The sequence below is a fragment of the Leptidea sinapis genome, chromosome 25 (genome assembly GCF_905404315.1).
Source record: "Leptidea sinapis chromosome 25, ilLepSina1.1, whole genome shotgun sequence".
NCBI lineage: Eukaryota > Metazoa > Arthropoda > Insecta > Lepidoptera > Pieridae > Leptidea > Leptidea sinapis.
In genome coordinates, this window is record NC_066289.1 from 6983417 (window position 1) to 6999138 (window position 15722).

The 15722-nt window shown below is 35.5% G+C and overlaps 1 protein-coding gene across 1 annotated transcript; it reads right to left on the reverse strand.

Moving 5' to 3' along the window:
- Positions 1-1448: 1448 nt before the first annotated feature.
- Positions 1449-13914, reverse strand: LOC126972113 (uncharacterized). Its single transcript, XM_050818702.1, has 5 exons — positions 13775-13914; positions 11958-12195; positions 10462-10624; positions 6481-6642; positions 1449-5112 (listed from the first exon to the last, which is right to left on the reverse strand). The coding sequence occupies exons 1-5, from the start codon at positions 13806-13808 to the stop codon at positions 4987-4989; spliced, it is 723 nt and encodes a 240-aa protein (XP_050674659.1). The 5' UTR covers positions 13809-13914; the 3' UTR covers positions 1449-4986.
- Between the last annotated feature and the right edge of the window lie 1808 nt (positions 13915-15722).

Sequence of the window (15722 nt, forward strand, 5' to 3'; positions counted from 1 at the left end):
TACTAACTCGACTTAGCCGATTAGTAGGCATTTTAAGCTTATGTCTATTCCTGGTGTTATGACAATTTCTAGTAAAAATAAGATGGTAATTCCGTAGCAAATCGCCGTAGACAGATGGAAATGCCGTAGCAAATTGTCGCAGTCATTCGGAGATTCCGTACAATGTCGTCAAAGTCACGTTATGATTCCGTTGCGACTTTCGGCGATACCCTGACGAAATACCAATAGTCCCTCTCCCCTCTGGTTGGCCTGCATCAGTCATAAGGCAGCACACCAAGGAGCTACATAATAAATACTGGACGGAGATGAGTGGATGCAGACAGGCAAAAGAGGCTCTACCATGCATAGATCAGAGGCTCTCTCAAAAGATGGTGAAACACACACGATCAAGATTACGTAAGATAACTCATGTAATAACGGGTCACGGCCCCTTTAACAAACAACCGTTTAATATAGGTGTCACTGACAGTCCCCTGTGCAGGGCTTGCATGGAGATAGAAGAAACGGCCACACACCTCATCCTGGAGTGCTGCAGTGTGGGCACATAACGGGCCAAACACCTGAGGTCACTGAGGACTGTCCCCGAGGTCATGGGTGACATCAGAGGTTTGAGTAACTTCCTTGAGGAGTTTTGATAGCAAGATTAGCAACCCAACCCAACGACGCAAAATAGGCGCATAGCAGACGTCGAGTTGCGGAAAGTAGCCCGTGAATACCTATACCTATAGGGTATACCTATACCCTACCCTGACGAAATAATCGTCTTCTCTTAGGGATTAATCGACAATAGAAGCACGATATCGTCGCAATGCACTCGCTCGTAGAGTAAGCGGCTAAATCAATAACGAGAAAAGATCAATACATTGTTTAGACTGCCTTTTCTTTTATATTATATATATGAAGGGTAGAGGAAAGGAAATCATCACTTATGGGAGAAAAGTTGATAAAGACGAGTCTAGTTTATGCTGTAAATAACAGTTCCAAAAGCTTCCACATGGCGCTGGTGTAGGCACAGGGTATAGTATGAAGTATGGTGAATGTAGCAAAAGTAAACGAATTGAAGTATGCCGAGTTAAAAAATTTAATATAATTGTCGATCAAAGTAGTTAATTATCGAACATTGCAACAACTTAGGCTGTACAAAAGAATGTAGTATATATACTACAGAATTATTATAGGGAAACGTGCATATGGGCGCAAACTGCCATCTACCGGCAATAGTTGGCAACTATTGATATTTATGTTTTAGTTTATCATTAAAATGAATATTATTGTTATAGATATATTTGAAATATATAGGATTTAATTACAAATAGCTTTATTATTTTATAAATTTGGCGCTCTACCCTCCATAATTATTAATTTCAGATTTGATATTTTGATTATTATTTATGAGTTTCGTTGACAGATGACACAAAAGAGTATCAACATGAAAGTAAAAACAACAATCCATCGAAATAATTTATTCAAAACAATAAATCTACACGTACAGATAGATACAACACAGATGACAAATATTGTGAATCATTAATTTAGAAAAATAGAAAATTAAATCAAAATAACGTGTCTAGTTATTTCGAATGTATATCTTTGTAAGCGTCATATATTATTTTTTTGATCTGTGGCAATATTATAAATCAGATAAATCTTATGATGAAATATTTTGGTACACAGTACAAGTTTATCCAAATCTCTTATCCAAATATTGCCTTTTTAGTAGTAAAGCTGTAGAAACTTAACGTAAACTCCTGCCTGTCTATCAAAAAAATCGCGTTTTGTTTCTTGAATGGTATGGTCACATTACAGATGAAGTGAGTACTTACCTGGATGTGACAAGCAAATAATAATACCTTGCAACTTGCAAGACCACAAAATACAAAAAGTCTTAGACATAAAAAGGATGAAGTGTTTAATTGCGACCAACACGTCGGCTTTGATCCTAATAATTTTAGAGTGAGTGACACAAATTTAAGCGGTACTAATTGAGTGTTGCATCTAACTCATTTTAAAGAACATGGTATGGTAACCTATAAATGGTTAAGATCATTTATACGTCCAGGTAGACCTTGACAGCTGTCACACGTCGGAAAAATTGAGGTTAACAGTTAAAATATCTCTATTTTGAGCAATGCACGCACACTAACACAAAGTGACATACAAATTGCGAGTGTAACACGTAGCTTGTCACGCACACTAAAATATAAAACTGGCCTGTTTTCATCGGTTGTCTAGCAGCAAGAGGCTCTCTCTAGACGTATAAAATATCTAAGGAGATAAGGTTATTTAATAGACTGCAAAATACATACTGAACGGAAATCCGAAAATAAATCCATATCTAAGTACGATTTTTAGATAAAATATTCTTTGGCCACTGTAGTCCCCCTAAAATACAGCTACAATACGCGTATTAATCCTTTAAAAAGTATTTATTTAAATATTTGTTTAAACAGTGTTTTGAAATATACAAATTAATAGATTTTGTTAAAAGATTGTCTGATAAAATATTTAACAAAGGCTTTTGCTATAACAAAACTAATAAATCTAAAAAGAGTATTATTAGTATCTTTAAAATATATATAAAAATCTAAATATTTTGTTATTTCTTCTCCGGATCCGACTGAAATACTAACGGTGTTATTACAAAAAAAAATAAACATGGCTTAGACAGTGTTTTGTTAAACAGCGACCTAACTATAACAACGTCAGTGACCTAACAATAACGACGTCTAAAATCAAGTTTATCTTTTTCTATTACAAAACAGTGTTTAGCTTGCGTTTAACTTAAACATCGTTAAACACAACATAAGCTGAAGTGTACAGGAACTATTAAAGGAACGGAACGCAATTTTTGACAGCTGTCATCATATAATCTAAATATTCCATATGAATGTGATTAATGCGTTAGACACACCTTAGACAAGCTTCGACTCGTGTTTAAATAGAAGCAATATCTAAAGATTGTCTAAAGCCAAACTTCAGAAATATACAGATTTGTAATAGAACTTATTTAAAACAAGTGTTCAACACATGTTTAATTTTTTTGTAATAACACAGAAAATTTCTTAAATTATTAGTTTCTTCATCCTAGTGTTTTAAATACAAAGTACAGTACTACACTATATCGATCTGAGATCCTATTCAGTAACAAATTAGAATGACAATACGATTTTTTAAGTAACGGAAAATAAAACATTCTATATAATACATGTAATATATATACATATTGTTATAGTATACAAGCTCGGTCGCGTTATTTTTTTTAAAACCTCTATTAAAGAGGCATATGCTCACATTCGCGCGTTAAGTGGTTTTAAAGAGGAAGCTACAAGAAAACAGTAAACACTCGCACCCCACCCTGTTTTATAACAGCGCTATTGAAAGATACATGAAATTTAATTATTCTGAGAGTGGGTTCCGAGTGTTAGAGACTTTTTTTTTTAGAAAATTGTAAAAAAATTAACAGCATTATTCCACGTTATTTTATGCAAGCAGGAATACAATGAACTACTCGTATATTGTATAAAGTATATATTACAAACATACATTGCGTTATTTGCTATTGGAATGTATTCTAGATTTTATTATGAGAAAATGTGACGAAGCAAGTGCTAGTGAGCAAGTCGTTGACCTGGGGCTAAATAATACGCCCTGCCCATTGCAATGCAGTGCCGCGCCGAAGTCTGGATTGAACTGAAAATCTTAGAGGCACAGAAATTTTGCTCCTCACTTAGAGACATATAGTGAATCATGTCGCTTAAAAACAAAGCCGAAATATGGAACATGCCACAAATTACACCATATTAAACTTCGACTATCTTCTACCTTCTATGCATTGCCGCATTTACTCCAGTTCTTTAAAATATTCTTGGTCAACAAACAGCAATGTAAAACATTCATTCAGTTTGGGCTACTTATGTTGAATTTAGAACTCGATTCACACAGTGAGAGTTGACACACGACTCAGAGGAAAGGTGTGCATACATTGTCTTTAAGCACACTTTTGCCGTTCCGCTATCAGACAGCGAAAGATATGTCCTCATGTGTGTATAGAATGTCATTGCAGATTATGTTATGTGCTATTAATCCAGTTATTTCTTTGGTTAGCTACGGCGCCCTTACACATTAGTGCTTACACATCACTGTTTAACAGCAAAACAGACGCCGCTTTTGCTATACAGATCTTAACCAGTATTGAATCTCATTTCTAACTAGAATCAACTGCTTTGAAGCAATCTGTCGCTTGTTTCAAGCTTAAAATATTTTTTTATTTAAAAATAATTACTTCTACGATCTTTTAAAACAATTCTCCATCATTATTATTTATTACTGTGACAAATTAATCACTAGTTTATTTCTTGGAATTATTTACTGTATGTTTAAATTATATGCATATCGATAACATCATCTTCGGTTATCTTTTCAAATAAACTACTCCATTACAGGTTGCCTGGAAGAAATCGCTCTTAAGCGATAAGGCCGCCTATTGCTTTTTGTAGTCTCGATTTTTTATTTTATTATTTTGTGGTGTGCAATAAAGATATATTTCATTTCATTTTCATTACAGAAGCGTTTCCTGCTTACACTTTTTTTGAAGTCTTATTGACAACTGAACACCACACGATGAAGATTATTACACAGGTAGTACGAGTAATAAAGTTACTTGAAAACCGCAATGTTAACGAAGGTTACCAGATGGTATTTTAGTTTGTGGTGTGTGAATTAGGTTTTATACCAGTGGGAGGCTCCTTTACACATCATGCCGGCTAGATTATGGGTAACACGACGGCGCCTATTTCTGCCGTAACGCAATATTGTGTAACCATTATTGTGATTTTTGTCTCAAGGTGACGAGCGCAATTGTAGTGCCACTCAGAATTTTTGGATTTTTCAAGAATCCTGAGCGGCACTGTATTCTAATCTGCTCGTCTCTTCCCTAATTGTCATAATAAGAATGCATGTTATATTTTTGACAAACAAAGTAATAGTTTAAAGTAATGTAAGACGTAATCTGGTCTTACAGAAGAGTATGAATGCCAGTATTGCAGCGATAGCAGCTCCGGCCAGGAACGTGTCGTCTCGTCGACTGCCGCTAGCCCGTTCTACCACATTACTCTGAAAACATTTTAAATATGAAGATTACATGGGGTAACAGTCTTTTCTTGTAACTAATTTTAATAATCTATTATATGGGTACGGATATATTTATAACACTCTTTTATTAGTTTCACCTGTATGTATGTTTGTTTGTAACCGACTCGCGCGATTTTTACCCCCCACTTTAAACGGCCAGATTTCGTTCAAACTTCGTAGATTTATCGAGGACCGATGAAAATAGATAAATTTGATAATATTAATCCATTGATCAATTTGCAAAATAAGATTTTTGCTAATTTATAAAAAAAAACATTTATAAGGCGTCGATAAGGCAGGAATTGATGGTCATTTTAAATTTTAACCATTATCTTTTCAACCAAACCGTGTTTTTTAGTTTTTTTATTTTATTTTATATTCTTGAAAATGTTATGTATGTACGTAGACAATAGTCATAATCATAATGTTAACACCAGGAATAGACATTAACTTATAATGCCTACTACTCGGCTAAGTTGAGTTAGTAAGTCTTTTGTGGGGCGTTTTATATTCTTTTACAACAAGATCCCAGAAAATGTTCAAAGCAAATGTATTACGATATTCAGAAGAATTGTTAAAAAAAGTTTGTGTGGTAAAGGTTACTATGACATAAATGACTTTCTTAATGATAATACCACAGATTGGGAATGGAGCGACCGCCCTAAGGCTTTTAAATAATAAGTGTAATTGTATGATATTGCTTTGTAACAATATTTTTTATGAAAGAAGAAAAAAAACCGCTGAGTTTCTCGCATCCGTTCTTCTCAGGGTAGAGGCCTACTTTTTGGAATGGGTGGTAGGATTTGACTTTCAATAAGTCATATATATCCTATTTATCTATATCACCTATTTTGTATAAAAATATTTGAATTTATGTGGTCAAATGGGGGCAGAGCCATTAAAATAGTCATGAAGTAGCCCTTTGGCGAATGCTTTATTCTCAAAATTGGTATTGTTTATTAAGTCATTGATGTAATAGTAATCATTACCGCCGTAATATTAGTAAATATTTTTTTTATTCTTAATATTATATTTGTGTAGGCAACACATAATATCTTTTGCACAATATGGAGTCCTGTTATACAAACAAACTTTTGTATGTTAGTATAATAATAACATTAATAAGTTAATTAACAGGAAGGATAACAATTGGAACCATAATATACGTATGGCATGGGAGTTCGTCCATCTCACCTTACGGTCATGGAAGATGGCGTTTCCCAACAGTGTGGTCTTCAAGTAGCTTTCTTCACCATAGTACTAAACTGTGAAATAATCTTCTTCCGGATGTTCAAGTTTTTATTCTAGTGGTGCGTGGGTAAAGCAAACGAAGGTGTCAAACTCACTCACCCAACCTCCATGACGGATAGCCCACGGCGTAGCGCACTGCGCAACGTGTCTTGCCGCCCAGTCCGCCGCTCTACACCAGCCTCCCACGCGCACTGCACGCGAACAGACTTCACAAAGAAACGCCAAAACCACTAGCGCCCTCTGTTCTATGTGGACACACGCCTGAAAATAAAAACAACGTTTTAGATACAAACAGAGTTTTAATAAAACACTTTTTATACGATTAAAACACGTGTCAAAATCAGTTAATTTAACTGTGTTTTTATATTAGATTTTGCGTAAAATTTACATTTTTATTATTATTTAAGTTTCGAGACCTTTTCAGATCTGGAAACTTAACGTGTCTTATTTAAATGTATAACACTCGCGTTAGCCAAAGGAAAAAACGAAGTTGAAAATAAATTAATGTGCGTCTTTGATTAGTAATGACCATCGCCACTCACGCCGTCTTGCACAATCTCAAGAAAATGGCCGACCTTTTCAAATCAAATCATTTACTTACTAAACAAGGTATTACATCGTTGGTTTAGTTAAAATCTACCTACCTACTTCTACCTATGTCATGTGTGTTCTGAAGGTACTAGTAATGAAATAACTATCTACCTAAAACATAATCAACATGTGATGTTGTCTATTCTGTGTAAACTCTAGGAGTGTTTAAAAGTTGCGCAGGATACAATTAATAATATGGATGGTGGATTTATGGTATGTCGTTAAATCCGTACGTATGTTACCTTATTATTCAAGCCCAAGGAAATTGTGTAAATTGATAAATTGCTTGTGTAGAATTATGTTAATTAATTACAGGTACTTACAAATGAGAAAGAAATACTTGTTCATTTTTAATTAAAATCAATAGAATATGTTTTAGTTTGATTTATGTACGAGGGCTGCACTGAAAATTTCGGGAATCAAGGAAGTGACACAACATTACTATTTAAAAATGTATTTATTGCTTTTCGAAGTATTCTCCGCGAAATTTGGCACATTTTTCCATACGATGGAACCAATAATTGAAGTAACCATTCCATTCGGAAGTTGGGGTCTCCAAAATGGCCGTTTTGTAGGCGTCCACAACTTCAGGTGATGAAAATCTCTCACCACGCAATTTATTCTTTATTTTAGGGAAAGTATAGAAATCATTAGGGCTTTGGTCGGGGCTGTACGGCGGATGGTCTAATAATTCTATGTTTTCTTGCTCTAAAAACTCTTTTGTTCTGTGCGCAGTGTGAGAACTCGCATTGCAGTTCTCTTTAAGGAGTCCAAAAACGACCTGTGGCAAACAAATGCTAGCATACCATCCTGCATTAACCGTTCTTTGTCCCTCAAGAGGAATAGGCCGGTTTAGGAGACAAACGTGGCCACCATTTTTTTTGCAACACTCCGTGAACGAACAATTTTTGTTGGCTTTAACTCATTTTCGAACACCCAAAGTCGTGACTGGTTTTTTGTTTCGGGTTCGTACGCATATATCCAGGATTCGTCATCTGATACGATGTTGTATACAGCATTTGAGGATCCTGCGAGGAATCTTTCGAGAGTTCTGACGCACCAAGTAACGCGAGCCGCTTTTTGCTCTTCACAGAGCAAATGCGGTATCCATCGGGAAAACCACTTTTTTAGACCTAATTTTTCATGCAAGATTATTTGTATTTGACTCATGCCAATGTCTAACATTGCCTGAATTTCGTCGATCTTCCTCAATCAGCTTACGCACAGCATCAACGTTTTCTTTGGTGACTGCAGTTTTTGGGCGACCTTGACGGGGATCATCACTGAGCTTGACACGTCCACATTGAAATTCAGCAAACCAGCGATAAATTGTGGTTTTGGATGGGGCTTCATCACCAAATGCAGAAATCATCCGGTCAACACACTGTTTTTGTGTTAAACCAGTTCGAAAGTCATAATAAATCATCGCTCTAGAAATTTCTCGAGTCAATGTCATTTTCTCAACTACTACACAAGTTTGACAAGATCTTGTGACAAGACCGAGAATCTTTTTTTAAATAAATAAATGGTATTCGATTTTTAAAACCAAGGAGTTTTAAATTAAAAAGATTTTAATATGACAGGAACAGTGGAAATATTCCATTCCCGATACTTTTAGTGCAGCCTATGTACATACAGGCACACATTTCAATTCCTCAGGTAATTTGTTAAATATTTTAATGCACTTTCCGCGAGCAGCGAAGTACGCTGTGGTGTTTCAAATACAAGCCGTTTCTTGTTTCTGATACATCTTGTGTGTTTTTGTTCAGCAGTTGTAAATAAATTATTGTATTTTTTCACAAATAGGCAGGCTCCAAGAATATACATACATGGCAGGGTAAGAAATTTCAAGTTTTTAAATCGAGGTTTAGGTACATGTTTCATATACCCCCATTCCGGTTCGTCATGGAAACACCGCGCAAGTTACACACATTACTACACATCCAAATCGTTAAGGTAGTATGGCCGAGCTTAAGACACCCCTTGCGAAGGTGGAATTCGGCGAAAGGAATCTTAAATAGGTCTTCGAAACACTCAACTTTTCCGAAGTGGTGGTAAATAGAAAAACAAAAATTATAGATTACGAATACTCATTTCTGTATCTAAGTAAACAAAAATGATTTATAGTTGTTATTGAAATCAAATAATTTTAAAGGCCTTTATTATGTAATTATACGCTTTATATTAGCTTCACCTGTATGTTTGTATGTTTGTAACCGACTTCTTTGGGCGCGATTTTGACCCACTTTAAACGGCTAGATTTCGTTATAGATTTATCTAGGACCGATGACATTACACTAATTTAACTAAAAAATGAAAAATAATGCTTTTTAAGATATTATTATAATAATAATTCTTCTACACCCCACGCTTTTTTTTACAATAAAATATCTTTTTTTTACACTATTTTCAATTTAAATTTATTTTCTATTTTTTAGTTGAATTTTATATAAAGCGTGCTTTTTAGTTTTTTTTAACTATTCTTTATTTTTTTCTAACTGTATGTTTCGGTTTTTTTTTATTCTGGTGCTCGTATATAAATTCGATACCTCAATTCCAAAGAGTAACAATTGAGAGAATAGTTCAAAAAGAAAACAACTCGAGTTGTTTCTACATGGATGTGCTGGTGAGGAAAGACATACAGGGACGGAGGGAATCAAATTGGCCTTTATGTTAATCCTTTCTTCTATGTTACTACTTCTAGGTCAATTATCACTGATGAGGTTAGATAGGTGGCGCGTCCGCTGCGCAAGCGTGTCAGCGCTTGATTTACCTACGTGAAAATGTCTGTCAGGGCACGGGGTGCGGAAGGAAGGAGGAGGAAGCGAGGAATGGAAACGAGAACTTGACAACTGACGTTGACGCTGACAGTTACAAGCGTGTTCCGAAATGAGCAAATGAAATATGGCGCCAACACGGCATGAAACAAAAATATCTTAGACTTATGAAGAAATATTGGAAATAAAACTAAACTACATTCTCTAATCCACTTGTTTATCTGTGGTACTGGTGGGTTATCGATTTTTTTCATGACAAGAAGGGACAAGACGAGCAGGACGTTCAGCTGGTGGTAATTGATACGCGCTGCCCATTACAATGAAGTGCCGCTCAGGATTATTGAAAAACCTCATAAGATGTTAAGTCTCATTTGCCCAGTAATTTCACTAGCTACGGCGCCCTTCAGACCGAAACACAGTAATACTTACACATTACTGCTTCACGGCAGAAATAGGCGCAGTTGTGGTACCCGTAATCTAGCCGGCATCCTGTGCAAAGGAGCCTCCCACAGGTTATTAATTTATCGATCCCGATTATGGAACAATTTCCCATACTCAAACTTAGAAGTGAGGCATTGAATTTATAATTCTATAAGACAGTATACTCAAGACGCTTTACATCCGGGAAGTGGGTTGAGGTTGAAGGGTTGCTTCCAGGAAATGAACTTCCCCTTATTTCCGTTGACGTGCCTCTAACAAATTGAAAACTTACTTGACACAGTTCCTGCATGATATCTTCGAAGGCGACCTCATCCAGGCTCAGCAGAGGTATGTGCTCGGCTCTGGCAGCTAGAAGCGGCCATGCTTTTGTCTCTCTAAACCTCCTGGCAGCTCGTTCTAAGCTGCGCCAGTCTCTCCAATACATCCACCATCCTCTGTTGAATCATACAACTTTCAATTTGTGCTATAATTTATGCACAATGTGGGATTCGAATCTTTGACGAATCTTCGACGCTCTTGGAGCAGTTATCCCAACGGTGGATGGCTTCAGTGAGTTAAATGACTTTAAAATAAAAATACTTTTTGCATTAAAAGTATGGTGAATGATTTGAAATTTAAGTTTTTAATTAATTTGCAAGGGAAACTATACGCATAATAAAAATAAGACGGTGTACATTGCCGGTAACTTTTATTAAATATAATTTTATTTTGCCTTTAAGCGTGATATTGTTATGACGGCAAATGTCTTGTTCCTTAAAATACGCCAGGAACCTACCGGCGTAAAGGCATCTCGACATTAACATATCGAGCTTGAACCGAAACAAAGTTTTTTACTAATCATGCTGTTATGTATTCTGGGTACTTGTTCGATTACATTCGAGAATGATCCTTACTTTTAAATAGAGGCACTTTTGTTCTTTTTTATGGAAGAGGAGAATAAAAAAGCGGGTCACCCGATGTTAAGTTTGATTACTTAACATCGGGTGACCCGTATATGTCACCGCCGCATACATTCTCTTGCAACACCAGCGAAATCACAGGAGCGTTGCCGGCTTTTAAGGAAGGTGTACGCGCTTTTTTTTAAGGTACCAACGTCGTATCGTCCTGGAAACTCCGCGCAAGGAAGATCATTCCACAGCCTGGTTGTACGTGGAAGAAAGTTCCTTAAAATCCGCACTGTTGAGGAACACCACATATCCAGATGGTGGAAATGATATTCTTATTTGTAGCGTGTCGTGCGAAGGTGGATTTCGGTGGCAGGAATCAGGTCAAACAGCCGTTCGGAACACTTCTCTTAATAGATGCGGTAGCAGACACAATGAAACCACGTCTCTACGCAACATCAGGTGATCGAGCCGTTCACAGAGCACTGGATCCCGAAAATTTGAGCAGCTCTGCGTTGCACGCGGTCAAATGGTTCGAGCTGATACTGTGGTACGCCAAACCGTGTGATTGACAAGTGCCTTACTCTTGGCATGATTGTCGAACTGATAAGATAATCTGACATATCCCTTCCAATAATTTGTCAAAGACAATTGGTAATGCTTTTACAAATAAACTGTAAAAGTGAAACCAGTCAGTTTCATCTCGCCTGACTTTAATACACAGTCACACAAACTAACTAGAAATGCTCACGCATCACTTTCATTAAGACACTACCTGATCATGATATAAGTATAGGAAAGGCTTTTGGAATTTGGAACTGAGATTATTTTTATTTAGAGTGTACAAATTATGAAATACAAATAATAAGTAATATTGACATACTTGGGATCAGGGTTTGCTGGTACCAACATACAGGGTGGAGGTCGTAACTCTTCGGTCCTGAGATGTTGGAGCAGCATCGCCCTGAACAACCTCACTCCCTTCTCTTCTTCTTCTCCGTCAATGTATGCACCTCGCCAATGTCCTTGACAGTCGTCCAGTCGCTCTTCGTCAAGAGAGACTTGGCGAAGTAACGGCGCTCTTGGGGAATCGTAGTCATCTAGAGGTTCAATGCTGCTATCTGTAAAAATATCATGGTATTGAATACCAGACCATAGGACAGTGGGAGACAGGATAGATTCAAAGTCAAATAAGCATTATTCAAATAGGCTTTAGGTAAGCGCAGTCTGAAAAAAGTAGAGCTCATGAGAAGAACATACAGGAAACTCAACGGCCACTCTTTAAAAAAATAGATTATTTTACATTGGCTGTTGTAATATACATAACAAGTTAGTTTGTAAGGTACTGCGTGCAAAATAAAATGAATCATGTTCAAAGTTAAAAAGCCTTTTAAATATCAAATATTTCATAACAATTTATGAAAAAATAAACTATATTGGATCCATGGACGTTTACAGCTTAAGTTCATTGTCCGTGAACATAAAGGTCGTGATTACTGTCATAATTAGTCATGGCATAAATCACATGCCTACATATTAAGATATTATGTATACACAAAACAGGACAGTTTTGATGTTTACGTTATTTGATAATCCCAATAAATCAAAGACAACCAAATTAGCTTGAACTAGTCTCATTGTCACAGTTGACAGCACCTTCTCCTCTAAACTGATTAAAGCTATCGACCGACGGTCAGCGCTGACGTCGGTCATGCGCAGCTTTAAATTTGAAAATCGCGATCAGTCTAGCGCTGATGAATTGCTACGCGCCTACAGCTACGTCGCACTGACGAAAATCGTCGGCCGATCTTGTCGGTCCGTCGTACGTCGGTCTACTGACGCGTTATGGCGATACAATGCAATTGTACACGCGCAATCAAGTTTGATGTCAGCTGAGCACTAAACGCAACATGGTTAGCGCGTGCAGATTCGCTCGACCGACGTCAGCACTGACCATCGGTCGAATGTAGCCTTACGACCGCTTCCAATATGCAATATGGACTGAATGAAGAAACAGACTGGTAGTTGAAATGTCAAAATCAGCATTTTGGATTGGATTGAAAAATCAAGTGATATCACTATATATCACATATATATAAGAATCAGCCGTGACACAATATAACAAAAAAATAATTTGAAATGTGTTTATTAAATTATATGGATTCCAACGTCATCCATGCATTTAATAAAACAATAACTTCTAGTGTCAAAGTTTATTAAATATTTTTTTTTATTTAAAATAAAAGAAACACTTGAATAGTTGATTACATTTTCAACACTTCCGAGTCGTAAAACTGCTTGTGTCGCGAAGAACCGGCAACGACAACAATTTTCCATATTCGAAATTAAATAGATTATTTATTTACATAAAATTATAGTTAATTATTTGAATATCAATACATCAACAATTTTGTTTTCTAAATCAAGACGATACATTGTTGTTGTTGAGACAAGATATTGTTGTATCACACAATACAAATATAATTTTAAGAGACTACTATATTGTAGTGGAAATAAATTCATGCACAAAGTCTTAATCGTAAACAAGAAAGGCACTGATAAGTAAATAATTAAAAAGAATACAAAGTGAGGCAACTACTGATACAATGTTACTATTTACAAAAAAGCGACAAAAATGCATAATATTCTTACGAAAACGACATTTAGAACAGTGTTGATTTAGTGCAATAAACTACTTACTCAGCAATGGGGTAACTGGTGGTATTAAGTCCATTTTCAATGAAGCACTCCACTGGATTGGCTACGATCATACACTGGACGCCAAACACGACTGACCTTGTGATTCTAGCACATCCTTGACATACATCTAGACTCTAGAGCCTCCACGCATGCGCGACACAACCTTCCCTGTAAACTCTATTTGCTAGTAGATATCATACTATATTGTATAGTTTTCCCTAGATGAGTTTACTATACTTCTCATTTAGTATTATATAAATAAGAAGTAAGTAATAATAAGTAGTAGGAATCAGTACCATATTCAAATTCAAATATTTTTATTGAAAATAGGATTCAAAATAATTTATTGAACGTCAAAAACTACAACCCATTCAAAATAAACTGCCTCAGAAGAAGAAGAGAAGAACGGGCGCAAAAAACTCAGCCAGCCTTTTTTATAAAACAATAAACATTTATAATTAAAGAGCCTGAGGTGTCCGCTTCATTCCCTGTCAGTCGTATCATTAAGAAAATAATTTATGTTATAATAACCTTTCTCACACAAACTTTTTTTGCGAAGCGTCGACATAAAACGCCAGGACTGGAACTGTGATTCACATGGTTTTAGTACGATTTTAGATTTAGATTTTATGAAAGCGCTACGCATCGTCACAAGTGTATATTTTACTAACATTAGGATCGAGCGAAACAACAAACATTACGTTAGTACTGATTAGTTGATTTTTAGCTAAAAAGCTAGATTTTTATTTATTTTTTCTAGATAATTGGTTGTCAATTTTTAGTCATCGCCGCACCGCTTCATAAATCTCTTAATGAGCTCATTAAGGTGTATATGTCGTAAACGTGATGACCACAACCAACAATAGAAGTTTACAAAACAGATTAACAAACTAGATTCTATACAACAGAGGTAGAGTGGTTCCGTGTTGTAATATTCTACCGACATCTTCTTTTAAATTGAATGTTAAAAAATTCCACCATTAGAATTTTTTGTTATTTTTTTTACTTAAGGGCACATCTTCTGGTTCAGCTGTATTTATAAAAAATTCGCTATTTAATGGTTCTTCGAGTGGTTTTTTATGTTAATTCTGCATTTTTACATATGGTGCAAGACAGTGCTGAAGATTTATTTTAGAAACAATTTTTTAACACATAAATAAAAAAAAAAATTAAGTAAGCAAAGCTAATTATGAAGTGTCATTATAAATTCCACAGTACAGAAATATGTATGTGGGAAATCCCGCGTTACATATGCCTCATAAGGCATTGCCCGTGTTATATAGTCAATTGATCGTGTAATATTAAACGCTTCATAGGGGGGTTTACTGTATATTACAGATATACAGATATATAGAGATACAGAGGCTACTCTACTTTTTATAGAATATATATATTGTGAAATTTTTAGGGGAATTAACACAAGGCACTTCATTTATATAATTTTAAATAGCAATGGATGTCCGCAAGATAACGACTAATTCTGCTTAAAATATTCATAATATTTTCACTAGACCTTTATAGTTATATAAATACATCTATTCCTTAATTAAAAATAAAGAAGATATTATAATTAAAGCTAAACTTACTTCATAAGAAATTATTTAAGCTAAAGCTCGTAAACCTCCTAAAATAGAATAATTTGAATTTGATGATCAACCAGCAAGTAATAATAAACATACTCTAACTCTTGTACAACTTAAAAAAAATAATACACAAATTAAACATAATTATATTAAAATAATAAGGAATTAATTAGACCATTCACAAAAGCGAAAACGACGCTAAATAGAAATGAATATAGCCTGATAATTGTGTCTAGTGGCTATAAATAAAATCTCCCGAATATACGATTGTCTCTTGTTAGGACTCAATTGGTTATCGGGCCATTGTGCAATCACATATCGCACCGGAAGACCCATTTGCTTGGATTATATTCAGATAACTCAGT